Source organism: Canis lupus, chromosome 20 (genome assembly GCF_003254725.2).
Source record: "Canis lupus dingo isolate Sandy chromosome 20, ASM325472v2, whole genome shotgun sequence".
Classification (NCBI taxonomy): domain Eukaryota; kingdom Metazoa; phylum Chordata; class Mammalia; order Carnivora; family Canidae; genus Canis; species Canis lupus.
This window is the reverse complement of record NC_064262.1, coordinates 17,960,469-17,977,841: the sequence shown is the minus strand read 5'-3', so window position 1 is coordinate 17,977,841 and position 17,373 is coordinate 17,960,469. Positions and strand designations below refer to the sequence as shown.

The 17,373-nt window shown below is 36.5% G+C and overlaps 1 protein-coding gene across 2 annotated transcripts in view; it reads right to left on the bottom strand.

The window, feature by feature from the left end:
* The window catches only part of CNTN3 (contactin 3), a 327,484-nt gene that overhangs the window by 238,793 nt on the left and 71,318 nt on the right, over window positions 1-17,373 (bottom strand). For both annotated transcript variants that reach the window (XM_025451601.3, XM_025451602.3), the window contains exon 2: window positions 5,132-5,266. In XM_025451601.3, coding sequence (XP_025307386.1) covers window positions 5,132-5,186 — 55 coding nt within the window. In that variant the 5' untranslated portion in view covers window positions 5,187-5,266. The remainder of the gene's footprint in view (window positions 1-5,131; window positions 5,267-17,373) is intronic.

Here is a 17,373-nt window from a genome sequence, read left to right as displayed (position 1 = left end):
AGGGCATCAACAATGATTTCAGCTATCCAAGGAAATTTCTCTTTCCAAAAGACATATTTACTTAGCTCTTCCCACTAGAGGATTAAAACTAATAACACAATATAATATAGTCTGTGAAGTCTACAATGTCCACATTCATTGATTAAGAGCTTGTCTACATTCAACATGCAATGACACTTGAAATGCAAACTCAGCCTACAAAGAATTTAGTTAGGCAATACACTTTAAGGAATTATGTACAACTCATCATATGAAATCAGAAAGTCCCATTATCTCAATTCATTTGGTTTCCTATTGGGCTAGTATACAGTAAAACATTTGTAAAATGGTCAGGTTTCTATTTCATAAATGTCTAGACTTGTGCTATCCAAAAATAAAAGGCAAGCCATACACATAGTTTAAATTTTCTAGGAGCCACATTTCTTCATGAGAGAGGAACCACACTTAAAAAGGTTAAAAGATACAAGTGAAATTAATTTTAATAATATTTTACTTAACCAAATATATCTCAACTATTATCATTTCAACATCTAATCAATAAAGAATTACTGAGATTTTAAATCTTAATATTTTTGGTACCAAGTCTTTGAAAATCTTTGTATATTTTATACTTATAGTACATCTCAATATAGACTAGCCACACATGGCTAGTGGCTTCCATATTGGACAGTGAAAATCTAGAGTTACTAATATGGTTAAGCAATTAACTTACAGGTAATTAAGTCGTGAGACAACAGTCACCTGAGTTCTTGATTATTCTTTCCTCATGACTTATACTTTGACTTTATTCCAGAAATTAAATCATTGAAGTAGTAAGTACTACTGATTATAGTAGAGGACTATCCCTTGATTTCAAAGAGAAGTAAAAATCTTGATACAGCCACAAAGATGAAGAAAGCTACTTAAAATCTTAGAGACTGTTCTCCTTGTCTCTAAGATAGAAGTGATAATATCTATCTCATTGTATTTTTGCGAATTAGATGAGCAAAGTAAAGCACTTCTGCAGTGACTAGTACAGAGTGAGTGAGGTTCCATTCATTAATATTGTTAGTATTATTAACTTTGCTGTATTTACTATTGTTTTCCTCATCCACATGTTTCTTTTCTGGCTTCTTCTCAAAATAGAGTTCTCTTCTCTATCTCTCATCTACTTACATTTCCAGCTCTTAAACTTTTTTGACAGTAAGTTAGTAGGAAATATATGAACTATCAGGACTTTACACACATATGTTCAAAGAAAGACTCCAGAAGGATCAGGATATTATTGGTTTTGTTTCACTGCTATATTCCAAATGCCTATAAGTGCTCAACATAAAATATTTACTAAGTGACCCGTGCATGCTGTTATATTAATTCTTTTTAATTCTAATTTACCTATTTTAATAAAAAAAACACTGGTCATGATCCACTAAATTGACTTTGTGCTTTGTGTAACCCGTGCTTGCTTTGGCCTTCATTCCACTCACGAGGCACACCTCCTGAGGTGGACAGAGGTAATTTGGTTGTTTTTTTTTTTTTTTTGGAATTAAGCAACCACTTTTTAATCAATAAATATGAACATCTGTGTGTTAACCAGTTATTAGGCCAGAATAAAATTGTAACTTATCAAGAATTCAAAAGGTAACCTTGAAAACAAAGTGGAAAAATCTTTGCCATAAACTTTTCCCCCATAGAGAATTAGGGGTAACAAAAAATTTACTCAGAATAAGGCTTGGAATAATCTAAAAAATTCCAGGTAGATTTCAAAGCTAAAAAAAAAATTAATTTGCACATAGTGGTCAATACGGAGATTATCGGACAATTCAATGAATAAATGATTGAAGGGAGGAATCGCTGAACCTCAGGGAATAGTGACATAGCCTTCTAGTCACCCTCAACTCATCCTTTTCTCTCATACCCCACATCTATTCTACCAGCAAATCTTCCTGATTTTACCCTCAAAATACATACAGAATTTGACCAACAACCTTGCTACCACCCTAGAGTCAGCCACCATCACCTCTTGACTGATGATTATATTAACTTCTAACTAATGCCTCTGCTTATTCACTTCTCCCTCCACAATTAATCTACAACACAGCATACATCAAGACCCTTTTAAAAAGTAAGTGAGATCATATCACTTCTCTATTCCAACTATGCTATGGTTCCTGAGGGCATTTAGAATAAAAGCTCTCATTTACTCATTTTCTCTTACATCCATCCCCACATTACCTCCTGGCTCTCAACTATTGCTTTCTTCCTGGTCTAACCATGCTAGCTTTCCTGCTGTTTTTAGAACACTCAGCTTGTCAAATGTTACAACCTTGGCATGCACTATTGTCTTTGCCTGATCTCTCTTCTCTAAATACCCACAAGGTCAACTTATTCAGCTCTAAGTCTTTGTTCAAATGTTATCTTCTCGAGGAGGACTGACCTTACTTGAAATGGCAATCCACATCCCAATCTCCCGCACTCTCACCTATTTTGCTTCTCTTCCCCCCATTGCACTATCATCTTCTAACTTGATGCCATTTTCTACCTCACCATGACACAATGTAAACCCCACACGGACAGAGTTTTGTCCATTTTCTCCACTGAAAACTATGTGTGTTGCATAAACAGATGCCAAAAGGGATCTGTTTAACAACAAATGAACCCTAATGTTTTTTTGAAGAAAATCAGTCAAATCTGTCCAAAGAAAAAGTATTGCCAGAAATTACTTTTGCCTCTTTGTTGCAGGGGGAAACATGCATATACACAGTAACAGAAGGAAATGAAAAATAAAAGCACAAAATAATGGATAATAAAAGCTTAAATATGCCTCATATTTAATGTAAATATATGTAATGGAAACATAATTATCAAGCACTTGCTGCATTTATTGAGTTTATATCATTGGCTAAACACTACTCTAAGAAAGCAAATTCCCACAATGTGTTTTTACTTGCCATTTGTTATAAGATAATCCCTATAGCATGAACAGAGTTTCAACTTTAATACATAAAAGATTACTCATATTGGTTAGCAGAATATCACACTAACTTTTAACTTAAATTTAATATAGAACCTAGAGGAGCACCAAAGTATATAAAGTATACAATCAATGCTTTTTAGAAAATTGGTATGAGCCCAGTTGTTCTCTGTGATATAATTACGAAGATTACCAATTCTCTAAATAACATTCTACATAAAATTTACCTATATCAATTAATCCAATTCTTCCTTAGAAATTCTCAAAGCTTTCTTATCAACATATCCAGAGAATTAAGTTGACCTTTAAACTGTTTTATGATGGGTATCCTTGGGTGGCTCAGCGGTTTAGCGCCTGCCTTCGGCCCAGGGCATGATCCTGGAGTCCTGGAATCAAGTCCCACATCAGGCTCCCTGCATGGAGCCTGTTACTCCCTCTGCCTGTGTGTGTGTGTGTGTATGTGCATGTGTCTCTCCGTCTCTCTGTGTCTCTCATGAATAAATAAATAAAATCTTTAAAAAAATAAACTTATGATGCTTAACATTTTAGCAAAATGGATACTGCTTTTTCTATAAATTTGCTCAAAAATATGTAAATTACAACTGAAAACTTTGTGATAAACTCATCTTGTTTTCTGTTGTTACACTTCCACTTGCATATATCTTCTTTGGGAAATTTCAAGGTTGCTCTATGAAAGTTAATATAGTAAATAATAATATTGCTGCAGTACAATCCTTTTTCATTTTGGTCCCCTCTTCAACAACAGAATTCAAATTTGAAACTGTGTAAATGAAAAAAAGAATCCAAGAAAAGAGTATTCTAGTCTAAATATCTGTGTTGATCTTTCTTTAATCATTACTTGAAAAGGCAAAAATTTATAAATAGTTGGTCCATTTTTCTTCAATGCAGATTAGAAGCAGTCAAAGATAATAGTTTAGGAGCAAGACTGAGGCGTCACAGGGGATGAACATCCATTTAGAAGAAACAAAAACTTTACTTTAAAAGTCCTGCATCAGACTCCCTACAGGGAGCCTGCTTCTCCCTCTGCCTGTCTCTGCTCTCTCTCTCTGTGTCTCTCATGCATAAATAAAATAAAAACTTTTTTAAAAAGTTGGAGATTTTAATTTATAATCTCTTACTGATTATGAATTTTTGCCATATATTTTTATTTAAGTATGTGAAGAATGTTTTAAGTTTGACAGAAGAGTTAAAAAATCTTGAATATATGCATTTCTTTAAGTAACGTGTTTTACCTGGCAATACGTTTGTCCTCATCCTACACCAATTTTGCCCTCTTGGAAAAGAAAAATTACAAGCTACTTTTTAAATTAGTTTCCTTAGGTATCATAAAGAAATTGTGCTTAGGCAGAAAATCGGTTGTCTCCTCAAGAGATGGGCACTGAATTTTTTAGAAGTGAGAGGTGATGATCTCCGGAACTTATTTTCAGATGCATTAGCCAAATAAATAAATAAACAGATAAAAGGAAATACAAACAAATGGACACACGGACAGAACAAATACAGTAAAATGGCATAAAATTCAAATTAAAAAAAAAACAAACAAACAGCATGTACATGTGTATTCATTATACTATTCTTTCAACTTTTTAGGTGCTGGTTAATTTTTATAGTAACAAAGAAGGGAAACAATAAAAGAAACTAAAAATACTAAATGTAGTATATGTTTCATTTTACTTTTAAAAAATTTTCTTTTACTTTGCCACTCACCCAGCAAACAAAACAAAATTAATTTTTGATTCCTAAAATAAGTTATTTGCGAAAGTAAAAATCACATTCTTTTTAAGATTAGATATGAAAATACTGGTGGTTTTTAAAACTTCTATTTTTCCTTGTATACTAGAGATTACAACTTTAAGCTCCTTTTGGAAAAAAAGTCACAAATTAATATCCTCAAATTGTGATTAACTGTTATAATAGTACAGTGCGTGTGTATTACTAGGTATTCTTATATTTGCTTGGAAGAGAGAAGAGCTTGCAAAAATTAGGGAGTTGGGAAGAGAATCCAATTATCAGAAGAGGAAATTGGAATTTTCTTTCTGGGAAAAATATCTATTTCTCTTTGCTACTGATAGAGTATTATTTCAACATTTAAAATTATTTAACATATAACTCAAGTATAGTTCTAACCTTAATTTTAAAAATACAGTTTATTGTTACCTCCTAGGCAGCCAATGAATGAAAGCAGGATCAACTGTTTCCATGACAACATCATCTTTAATTGCCAAAAACAAGAGTAACTCTTGTCCAGTCTCTGATGAATAGAATGCTTTGTCTTCAGGTAAATCCTTTAATCTGTAAAATATATGTACAAAGAAGTTAGACTTAAAAAAATTGCTTTTAAAACAGATTTTCTTCTTTTCATATAACTGCCATTCACAGCCACTCAAAATCCTAAAACAAAACAAATCTTTTGTGATACAAAAGAGAAGATGTATGAAATATAGATACTTCAGAAACACTTTTTGTGGGGTCTCTGAGTGGCTCAGTCAGTTGAACATCTGACTCTTGATTTTGGCACAGGTCATGATCTCAGGATCCTGAGATTGAGCCCCGCGTTGGATTCTGAGCTGAGCTTGGAGCCTGCTTCGGATTTTCTCTCTACCTTGACCCCTCCCCTCCCCAACTTGCATGCTCTCTCTCTAAAAAAAAAAGTTTTTAATAAAAACTTTATGTAATGGATATGCAGATGGAAGCAGCTTTACAGAATTATAAATGTTCAATAATACTAAAATATTAAATATTAAAACTTTAGCTAGATAATAATTAGAACAAATAACATATTATCCTAAAATCCTAACTTTTCTCATTTTTCTCTAATGATAACATTTTGATGAAACTAAGAGTCAAATCATGCAGATATCGTGAAGCCCCATTTTCATTGTCTCTGAATCCCTAATAAGACATATAAATTATAAATAGCATTATCAATGCTCATATTAAGCCTATTTTTTCAGAGACAATTGCAGAAAGCCCTCAATTATATATGCTGCATAAACCAGATTAAAAAATGCTAATGGTGGAAATTGTTCAGTCTGAGAATATTGCAAATGAAACAATTTTCTACTTTCTTTCTTGAATTCTCACAAACTCAACTGAACGTGCTGATCGAGAGAAAAGAATTACGTGGATACCTTGCATCACTTTCAGTGGCCATTCAAAACTAGTACAAATGCATGGTTAATGATCAAGGAGACTAGATGTGCACACCTAAAATTGGAGAATCTTTTCTGGACTGCTGAAACTCAGATGGTTCCATACAGGGGAATTAATGACTTTGACTATCATCCACATTAGGAGAAATGCTTAGTTCTCTGGTTTAGCAGCTGCTATGCATTGAGCTGTATTAGTTGTTGTTGAGCAAGACAGAGAAATCTCAGCTTTCCTAAGACAGTGGTGGTTTATCATGAGATCTTGATGTGTGATGTGATGTATCTGATTGGAATGAAGTGTGTCCAGATAACAGTGTTGATAGTAAAAATATGACAACTTGCAAGTTATGTACTTAAAATAATATATTAAATCAGTCATTTCTGTCTAGTAATGTTATTCTTGTGCACTTGTAATCTAATATATGTTGTTGGGGGGGGGAAGTAAGAGGTGGAACTGCAACAAAAATACCAGCATTTGGGTAAAACTTGGTCCATGGGAACCTGAAACAGGTAGAAATACCTTTTGAGAACTACTTTTCTAAAGAACTGCAGGCAAGTAACTTACAGCATCATGGGATCTATGAGCATCTCTCACTAGCCCCATTACTACAAATTCCAAGTATCTTGGGTTCCCCTATTACAAACACTGCTAAATAAATTCAAGTGCAAGCAGTCTACTTAGGTGGTGAAGGACAAAAATGTCAGCATATGGAGAAAGGAGACGGGGAGGAGGGAAGTCAATAAAGGGTAAGAAATAAAGTCACTAATCCCTATGTTTGTTTGACGGGAGCTTACTCTTGCTGGGGAAACTCTGGAGGTCCAGGCCTAATAGAATGCATGCCTCAGAGTCATTCAAGACTTATCTAGAGTTGCCCAAAGTTATCCTCGCCAATGAACAAGAGAGCTGGGGTATTTATACACCAACCTCCATTAGTCACCATTTGAAGGCTATTCTTAGGAAGTATTAACTACACAGCACTTCTAACCTCTGGTTGGGGGAAACAAAATGTCTCCAGAGGCCAAAAACATGACTTCAGCTGGAAGTGGTGTTGCACTGAACTGGAAGTGGTGTTGCACCGAAGTGACAAAAAACTAGAGGTTATGTGTGGGGAAGATGTAGTGTCTATCACAGCAGGCATATGAACATGAGAGTTTTTGAAGCTATTTTCAACACCATCAGATCCCAAAAGACTGATGGCCAAAATTACTCAATGATTTAAGTACACAGTGAGGACACACATTCTGCCACAATCAATCATTACACTTCTCAAGCTTTTCCAGTGGCTGAGTTCCCCTACTTGGATCAAAGGCTTTCAGATAGATATTTAGCCTTCCTTCTTTTATTTCTTCTCAATCAGTGACAGATTTTGTGTTCATAATTGTTTTCAATTACTAAACTGAATGATAACTGAAATCATTCTAGATTATATTTAACTTATAACTGACATCCATAAATGTTATAATCTCCTCCTAATCATGCATGTCAGAAAAGTTCTCCAGAAATCACAAGAAGGGTAACATAAACTACACAAACATACACATGCATGTTCACACACACACAAAGTAGAAAAGCAGGAGATTTTTTTTAAACCCTCAAGTAAAATACAATGGCAGTCACAAAAGGCATGGGAATATGAAATGCAATGATATTATATATGATGTGTCCGATTCATAAAAAATTCGGAGTGATATCAAGATTTATTAAAGTCTGGAGAAAATAGGTAAGTCTTGAACAGAGGAAAGGCTTGAGAAAAACAGTGAACTGGTATCTCCTCCTGTGAGGAGTGAAAGCTATCCAGTTTATACACTAAATCAAATCAGAAAGAATGTGGTAATAACAAAAAAAAAAAAACATAAAAAGAACAAGTAGTTGGAACTTTCAGGAAAGAAGAAAAGACAAATTTTAACAAAGCATCCTGTAGTAACAATATCATAATCATTAAAAAGCATCCAAGGAGGTGCTTGGGTGGCTCAGTTGGTTAAGGGTATGCCTTCAGTTCAGGTCATGATCCCAGGGTCCTGGGATTAAGCCCTGCATCAGGTTTCCTGCTCAGTGGAGACAGTTTCTCCCTCTCCTTCTGCCCCTCCCTATCCTTAGTCTCTATCTCAAATAAATAATAAAAAAAAAAAAGCATCAAAGGGCACCTGGCTGGCTCAGTTGATAGAGTATGAAACTCTTGATCTCATGGTCATGAGTTCAAGCCCCATGTTGGACATAGAGCTTACACACATACAGACAAATATACATAAATGTATTACCTATTTATTAAAAAAAGCACATCTACATAAATATGAAAGACTTTTCTCTGTGTCATATAGAAAACAAAATATATGGTCTTTGCTCTGACATTGCAATGGAGAAAGAAAGTGTTATAAACACTTATAAATAGGATAAGGAGAAAATTACTAGATTGATACTCTCTGAAGGTAGGACAGCAGCTCATCCATCACTGGTTGCTCCAATGTTCCAAACATCCTGTATTAGAGTAGGCTTTCAAGTTTCAAGTTTTAATGTTTCTTGCTGAGCTTTAAGAACAATGAATAATTCAACTTAGGAGATTAAATCTTTGTACTGGACATCAAGTGAGTGAAAGCATTTCTATTAGAACAAAAAGATAAGTCACAGTTTGGGATTCAGCCACTATTTGAAAATAATTTCAGGAAAATGTGCATAAAGACATTAAAAAGATGATGCTTTTAAAAATGTTATTGGGCTACCTGTGACTCAGTCGGTTATGTGTCTGCCTTCAGCTCAGGTCATGATCCCAGGGTCCTGGGACTGAGCTCCCATCAAAGTCTACTTCTCCCTCTCTCTCTGCCCTTCTTCCCCACCCCACCCTCCTCTCATGCTCTCTCTCTGGTGTGCTTTCTCTAATAAATAAATAAAATCTTTTAAAAAATGTTATCTTCAAAGTACCTGAGTGGCTCAGTCGGTTGAGTGCCTGACTCGTGATTTCAGCTCACGTCATGACCTCATGGGTCATGGAATCAAGCCCTGCATCAGGCTCCACGCTCAGTGGGGATTTTGCTTGTCCCTTTCCCTCTGTTTCTCCCCTTGCCTCTCTCTTGCCCTCTCTCTCTAAAATAATAAATAAATCTTTAAAAAATGTTATCTTCCCAACAATGCATCCCCCAAACAGCATGCCTATCACTTAAATTTTAAAAGTATGAAAGTGTTCTAGGAAGTTATAAAGTCTTTTTGAAAACTCATCCATTCAATAAATATTTATTGAGCATCTAATAGGGGCTGGGATTTCAAGTCTCAAGGAAGGTAGCAGTGAGGACGACATTATCAGGTCATTGATGAATGCCCTCAGGCATTCCTGCCCACAAAAAGTAAAACACAATTCAAAAAATTACAAAGTATTTATAAACTAACCACTGTGAAAGGTATAATGGAGGGGTAGAAGTCTTTGAAAAGCTCAGTGAGATAGGCCCTCATCAGGAAGGTCAGGGAGGGGTAGCCCCGGTGGCGCAGCGGTTTAGTGCCGCCTGCAGCCCAGGGCGTGATCCTGGAGACCCTGGATCAAGTCCCATGTCGGGCTCTGTGCATGGAGCCTGCTTCTCCCTCTGCCTGTGTCTCTGCCTCTCTCTCTCTCTGTCTCTATGAATAAATAAATAAAATATTAAAAAAAAAAGGAAGGTCAGGGAAAGCTCCTCTGAGGAGATAAAGTGTAATAGAAGAAAAGAACGTATCATATAATCAAAGGCATGGATGTGTTGAAGGGGAAGGAAAGGAAGGAATTTCCCAGGTATAGACAAATACTTGGTATGGCTTTGATCTGGCAAAGAGCCTGGTGAGGAGTCACTACCTGGACTTTCTCCCATCAACTACCACCTCATCTCCCAAGAACTGCCCCAGCACCCCACTCCAACACACTGGACTGACTACCTAAAAAGTTAATCCCTGGTTCAGCAGGGGGCTTCCAGAATCCTGATCTGGCCCATGTCACTTCTAATTGGTCAGTGTCCATGCCCTATCTCTCTGATTAAATATTTTGGCAGTCAGCTATGGACATAAGGAATAAAATATGCAAGGGCCTTGGGCTTAAGGGCTCATGGCTTGTTGCTAGAACAGAAAGAAAGCTAATGAGATGAAATGCAGGTGGCCAGGTTGAGTGTGGTATGAAATAAGATAGCAGATGTATAATGCCTGGCTGCAGACCTCACATGTCTGGCTAAGAATATTAGTATCAAGATAAAGTCCTTTGAAAAGTCACTGTAGTATTAATCAGTAATTGCCATGATCGGATTTGCAATGAACATTCAATCAGACATATTATATAATCTGTATCAGACTTAAAAGGATGAAAAGAAAACATTTTGCAACACATTAGTTTTGTTCTTATCCTCAAATTCATAGAAATCAGAGGCTAGACAATATTAGGTAAACTATCTAATTTAAGAGAAGAAAAACAAATATTCTAATATTCTTATATATGCACCCACACATACACATACACACACAGAAACACACTGAATAAGGTTTGAACATAAAACCTCATTTAGGAATATTCTTTCTAAAAATTATGTCGCCCACTTTTAATCAGTGCTGAAGTAGGGCACTGACTTTATAAATAATGAAGGTAATTAATACAATCACGACCTGACTTCTCAGCATTGCCAAGTATTGTCACGGAGAGACGGGACATAGAAAAGCCTGTTCCATTTCTGAAATCACCAAGCTAAAATAAATACAAAGGAAACTACTGAAGCAAGACAAATACAAATCAAAATGTCATCTGCTACATTAGGAATATTCTACTAGTCATAGGAATGTTGTAAATAAAAGAAAAAATACCCTTTAGAATTTTCTCTGCTAATAGACATTTGCATCTGGGGGCTACAGCTTAATATATTCATAACACGTTTCTCATGGCAATCTTTAAATAGCCCCCAAATTTAGTACATATTGACAACTGTACTATCTATGCTTAATGTCAGCAGAGCTAAAAAATGCTAGACCTTGGACTCAAAACCAAAAATGCTCTAAATAGTTGTTCCTGGTTGCTCTAAAAGAAGAGGCCATTTGTGGCTTTTGTCACATACTTTACAAAATTGCTACCAAGATTATAGATCACGAAATATTGATAATATATTTATAATATTAAAAGTCCATGGGTAACTTTGAATGTAGTCTTGGCAAACGCTCAGAGTTAAGTTTCTTTATGTGGTGGAAAGTTTAGGTGTGAGAATGATCTGGTTTCATTTGTATCAGAGTAACTGGCACTTAATAAGCATTCTCTTTTCAAGGAGACAAACCCTACAGAAATTTTGTCTAGATGGATTGTTTAACACATCTCTCATATCCACAAAAAGATAACTCTGACCCTGACATCTGAGAAAAAAACTCCATTCACAAAAAAAAAAACTCTATTCACTGAATATATATTGTTCTGAACCCCCACCAAATGCCCCTCCCTGCCCCTCACCAAGGAGCCAAAACAACCCTTGAACAGATTAGAGATTTATAGTATAGTGAAACATTCAATTATTAATAAATAAAAGTTTGATGCCTATGGGTTTTGTATTTTGAGTCTTCTAAAACTAGTATTAACTCACTATCATGGAATGCAACCATAATACCACAGCAGTCAACTAATAAATAAGTTTAAGGGCTTTATGAGACCGTACATCCTACCAGATCAGAAATCAGGCATCATCTACCTCCCTTGTTTTCGTTCACAATCACCATTCATTCATAATCTGCACATCTTCCCGAAACGCAGGTGATCTATTCTGCATACCAAACCTCTTCCCTGCTGGAACTGAACTGGCAGGGAATTAAACTTACATGAACATTGGACTCCCCCAAGTCCAAGATTCTTGACAACTCCACACACATCCTCCCTATAACTCACAAGGGTTCAGTAGCTAAGGAGAGGGAAGCTCATAATGTGCCCAGTCTGATCATATCTTCACACCAGCAGTTCTATGTTTATAGTAGCACAATCAGCAAACACAGCAAATGCCAGCTGGAAGTCATCTTGTGCTCCCCGGGACCCCTACAGCACCTAATCTTCCTTCCTTCATGCTCAACATTTTCAACACCTCCCATTACGGTTAGTTTGACTATGGTTTCTCTTCAATTAGACTAAGATGTGCAAAAAAACAGTGATCTATATAACCTGTTGTAGGTTAAGGCACCTTCTGTGAATCAGCCAAACCTATGGATTCAGCTAACTAACTCTCTGCCTGAATACATACAGACTGACATAAGTTCTGCACACAATTGTTTTTCTACACAGATATATCTACATAGATATTATCTATCGATATATAGATATAGATATAGATATATGAATGTATATATATTTGGGTATTAATTTTTGTTTTTGGGTTCATGCAAAATTATGAGAGACTATCAAAAATAGAATTAAATATAAATTATACAGAGAGAAAAAAATATGTTAAAAAATATTCTGAGAAGGCTACTGTTGAAGGCTTGATAAAGAAGCTGAAATTATGAAGCTGTTTTTGGTATAGTGAGGCATGTCATCTCTGACATCCAGTTAATTCTTTTCTTCTGGCCTTTTAGCAATCAATGTACACAGGCAGAAACAGAATCAGTCACGTTGTGCATACGATGAGTCGATGAGTCAGCTATATAAAAAACTTTGCCAGAACACTCTGAGTTGCCTTGTGTTGATTTCAGAGCCTCTGTACTTTGTCCTCAATACAAAGACATCTTCTCTGGCAACTCAAAGAGATCTCCCTGTCCTCAATTCAAAGAGATTTTCACTGATGATGTGTCAGGAAAAATTACATATCCATTCTTCAATTGGTTCCACTGGCTTCAGCCAAACCCACACTGAAGGGAAAAGACACGGCCACCAGAACATGCCAACCCATTTCCTGCTTCATAATATTAGACAAAATGTCAACCTTTCTTAAGTGTACTCCAGAGAGTGCTTACTTCAATTCACTTGCTTTATGTTAAGCCTCAAATGAACATGGCCATTTCCAGGGCACGCTGTTTTACAAACATCTCTCCAACAACGGGTGACTACTTAGCATGCAACGTTTGCCCTTGTAGTATGCTCAGGACAATACTTTTGTTTTGGAACAAGTCCGAATTTCAAAAAAAGCAAAAAAAATTGTGGGATTTTCTAATGGAGCCTTCATCCTTGAAAAAGACCTTGTCTAATGTTTTTCTAATATAGTCAGACCTAAGGTGCTCTTTTGGGATTTTTAAAAAATTTCATACCTTGGGACACTTGGGTGGCTCAGTGGTTGAGCATCTGCCTTTGACTCAGGGTGTGATCCCAGGGTCCTTGGATCGAGCCCCCCGTCAGGCTCCCTACAAGGAGCCTGTTTCTTCCTATGTCTCTCTGTGTCTCTCGTGAATAAATAAATAAAATCCTCAAAATTAAAAAAAATTAAAAATTGCATACATCTAATGAAAGAAACCTTGTGAGGGCACTAGAGTGGCTCAGTTGGTTTAGCATCTGGCTCTCAGTTTTGGCTCAGGTCATGATCTCAGGGTTGTGGGGTCAAATCCCACATCACGCTGCTTGCTCAGCAAGTCTACTTGGGATTCTCCTCCTCCTCCTGCCCCTCTTCCCCACTCACACATGCATGCTCTCTCGCTCAATAAATTAAAAAAAAAAAAAAAAAGGAAAGGAAAGGAAAAGAAAAGATCCTTGCCCTCATTAAGGGACTTAGACTTTGGGGTCTCACCACATTTAATGATAATAAGAAAACTAAACAATAAGCAAATTCTAGGACATATTTTTATCCTTGACATTTTCCAAATTAAACAGGAACAAAATGAACAGACATTTCCATAATTATAAATGCTGCATGAGTTTTCTTTCCTTCTTATCAAATAGGAAATTACTGCAGACCTCATGATATGGTGATGAGGAGCAGTGTACCTTTCCTAAGTTGGCAAACAACATTCCTTGCCATCATATGTTTATTTAGAATTTTAAAATAGCTTAATACCAATATGATGGAAATGTTTTTCTACAAAGACAATTTCAAAATTTCAGAAAGGAAAATAAATACTAACATAATAATCAATGCCTTTTATTGAGTGTTATTTGCCAGGTACTGCTTCATATACTAACCCATTTCATCCTCACAATAATCCATGAGTGTTCATTCTATGATCACTCTCACTCATTTTTCATAAAGAGAGACATAGATCCACCAAGACATTCATAAAAAAAGATGACAGATGCTGTGTATTTTATATATATATTTTTTTCACATAATAGGTGTGAACTCGAATGCTTAGGCAGTAAGAATCATTAGGGAACTATAATGTATGAGCTGATACTTTATATATTTTTAAAACTCTGTATTAATATAATTGACAACTGAAGTTAGATCTTTAAGTGATAATACATTAACTTTCATTTAATTTCATTAAATTTTTAAGAAATTAAATTTCTTCTACCTAGGGAAAGGACAGTTGTTAAATAAACAACTCTTCCGCTTTATTTCAAGCATATGCACTGTGATAACACACCATCCCTGTTGTAGGCATGAATTAGGAAGAATTCAGCAACTCTATTTGGGATTAAATCAAGATATCTCCAAGACACTCTAAGCCACAAACATAAGGTGCAAAACAGCGTATGAAAAGTAGGATACTTTTTGTATGGGGACCAAAAGCATATATCTATTTACATTTGTAAGCATAGAGAATAGTTTGAAAGGATTTGTGAAAACTAAAGAGAACAGCTATGTCTCGGGAGGAAACTGTACACTTGGAAACAGGAACTAGAGGAATAAAATACTTTTCATTTTACATATTATGCATTTTAAATTTTCTTCAATGTCCATATATTGACTTCTCAATATAAAAATATAAGTATAAAAATTAACAATTTTAAAAGAAAAAAATTACTTAATTTCTAACATGACAATAGGTAAAAAATGTGTAAATAGTTTTATTGTCAGAATCAAGTAGGAAAAGGTAAAAGGGGGGTGAAAGTACTAGAAAGTACATTTTGGCTAGAATATAAACTGCATTCAACAGGAACTCTAGGTCCGTACACTCGGCAAGGCCATTCCATTCCTTCCCTCATAATTTTGGATGAAGAACATTCACTGAGTGCCTGCAGCATGTCAGGTACAGACACGGAGAAGATATTTTAAAATAAAATATCATCTTTGCCCTCAAGAAGCACGCTGGTCCATGAACATTCTAATAGAAGAGTCTGGACTGGAGAAGAATCTGCAACAGGATGTTAATGTGAAGTTCCTTCGGTCATGTGGACACAGCAGGTCTCACATCCCAAACGAAAGGGAGGTTCCAGAAGAATAAGGAACAATTTTTCAAAGGAGATACCGCAAAACCATTCGTCTGGCTCTGAGACCCTTGTTCACACAGGAGGTTTCAGGAGACTAAGTGAAGGATTTTTAAAAGTTCCTTTTGAAGAGAATTCTGGTAAGTTCTGCCCCCTTAGAGGCAGGAAGAAGAGTACTTTTTTTTTTTTTACCTACACTTTAAGGACACCAGAGAGAGCTGCATTCTAGGGGATACAGTGGTCTAGGACCACTTAAAGAGTAAGAGCAAGCTGAAGCAGAACAGAAGGTTGCAATGGGTGAAGGAAATGGAACTTAAGGGATAACAGGGGCACAGAGTGCATGGCAATTCCTGGGAGCAGATATACATTGGGGAGCACATGGGGAAAGGCAGTGCCATACATCCCAAGCAGGAGAAGCCTGAGTGGAAGGAGGAGACCTTCCAGAGAAAAGCTAGGGTATCTCTGCACTTCTAGAGCCTGAGAAAGATGGAGATGACAAATTCGTGGTGGGAGTGTATCACCGCAAAAGAGAACTGAGGGAGGAACATATCCAAAGTTTAGGATCTCTAATGAAACCATGAAAGAACGAGTGAAAGAGGGATCCCTGGGTGGCGCAGCGGTTTGGCGCCTGCCTTTGGCCCAGGGCGCGATCCTGGAGACCTGGAATCGAATCCCACGTCGGGCTCCCGGTGCATGGAGCCTGCTTCTCCCTCTGTCTATGTCTCTGCCTCTCTCTCTGTGTGTGACGATCATAAATAAATAAAAATTTAAAAAAAAAAAAAAAAAAGAACGAGTGAAAGAAAATACCAGTTTACTGGTAAGTGTAAGATGCCATGATCCTAAATCACACTAATGTAATCAATCAAGTAAAACTGACTGGACTCTTTCTTCTCTTCCCTTGTAAAACACTAAGCCAAATTGGGATTAGGGAATTAAGAGGAAGGGGTGAGGACATGCTAGGTAAGAAGGGAAGCCAAAGAATTCCTTCTCTGAGTGCAGACTTCCTCTCTCCAGCAGCTAAGCACTGGAGAGAGATTAGCTATGTCTTCAAATCAAGTTCTAAGTTTACTATTACATGAGAGGGAGCACTTTAGTTTTTTTTATCAAAATTACATCCGATATCTAAGCATCACCAAAAGTATTGTGCATAGAGCTACTTGGGTTTTCATCCAGGAGCAGGAAAGGACTCCACAGAAAGAATCTAAGGGGACAAAGAGGAACAACAAAGTTGCCATGTGGCACAGCTCATGAGCTACACTTCTTCACTATACAGTTACAGATAAGATGTACGACCAATGGTTAGGAAATGAGGACACTTCACAGGACATCTTAGAACAGGTGGCATCCTAGGTGATTCTTAATTAAAAAGGGTTTACCTAGGAGACAAGGCAGGAGAGCAGTATGGGAGAAACTAATAACATCAGCAAATCCCACCACAGTAAGTGATTCATGGGAGCGAATGAAATGACTCAGGGTAAATCCATAAAGCACTGGGCTGGAAGAAGGATGGAGAAGCCGAATATTTAAGATGTGAGCAGAGGAAGACAAACTCCGTGAGGACAGGAAAGGGCCACTGTGAAAGGCCAAGTGCAGCCCATGGATGGACTGCATTATAAAAGCAAAGAGTTACATGCAGTGTGTAGCTTTGCAAGGAAGTGATGGAGAATATCTTGATTGCCTGGGGCTAGGCGTGTGAATGCACAGGGACTGCTAATGGGTAGGAGGGTTTTTTCTGCAGTGATGAAGTTTTCTAAAACTGAGTGATGACAATGGTTGTGCAAGTCTGTAAACTTACTAAAATGCACTGAATTGTATACTCACATGAGTGAGTTTTATGGTATGTAAATTTTACCTCACTAAAGCTATTTTTTAAAAAATACACAAATAGAGAAAGAATGAGAACAAGAAAGAATGAGAGACTGAGGGAGAGCGAGAAAGAGAGAGAGAGACACTGTGAATCAAGACCTTCAACATGCCTTTGACGATGTTA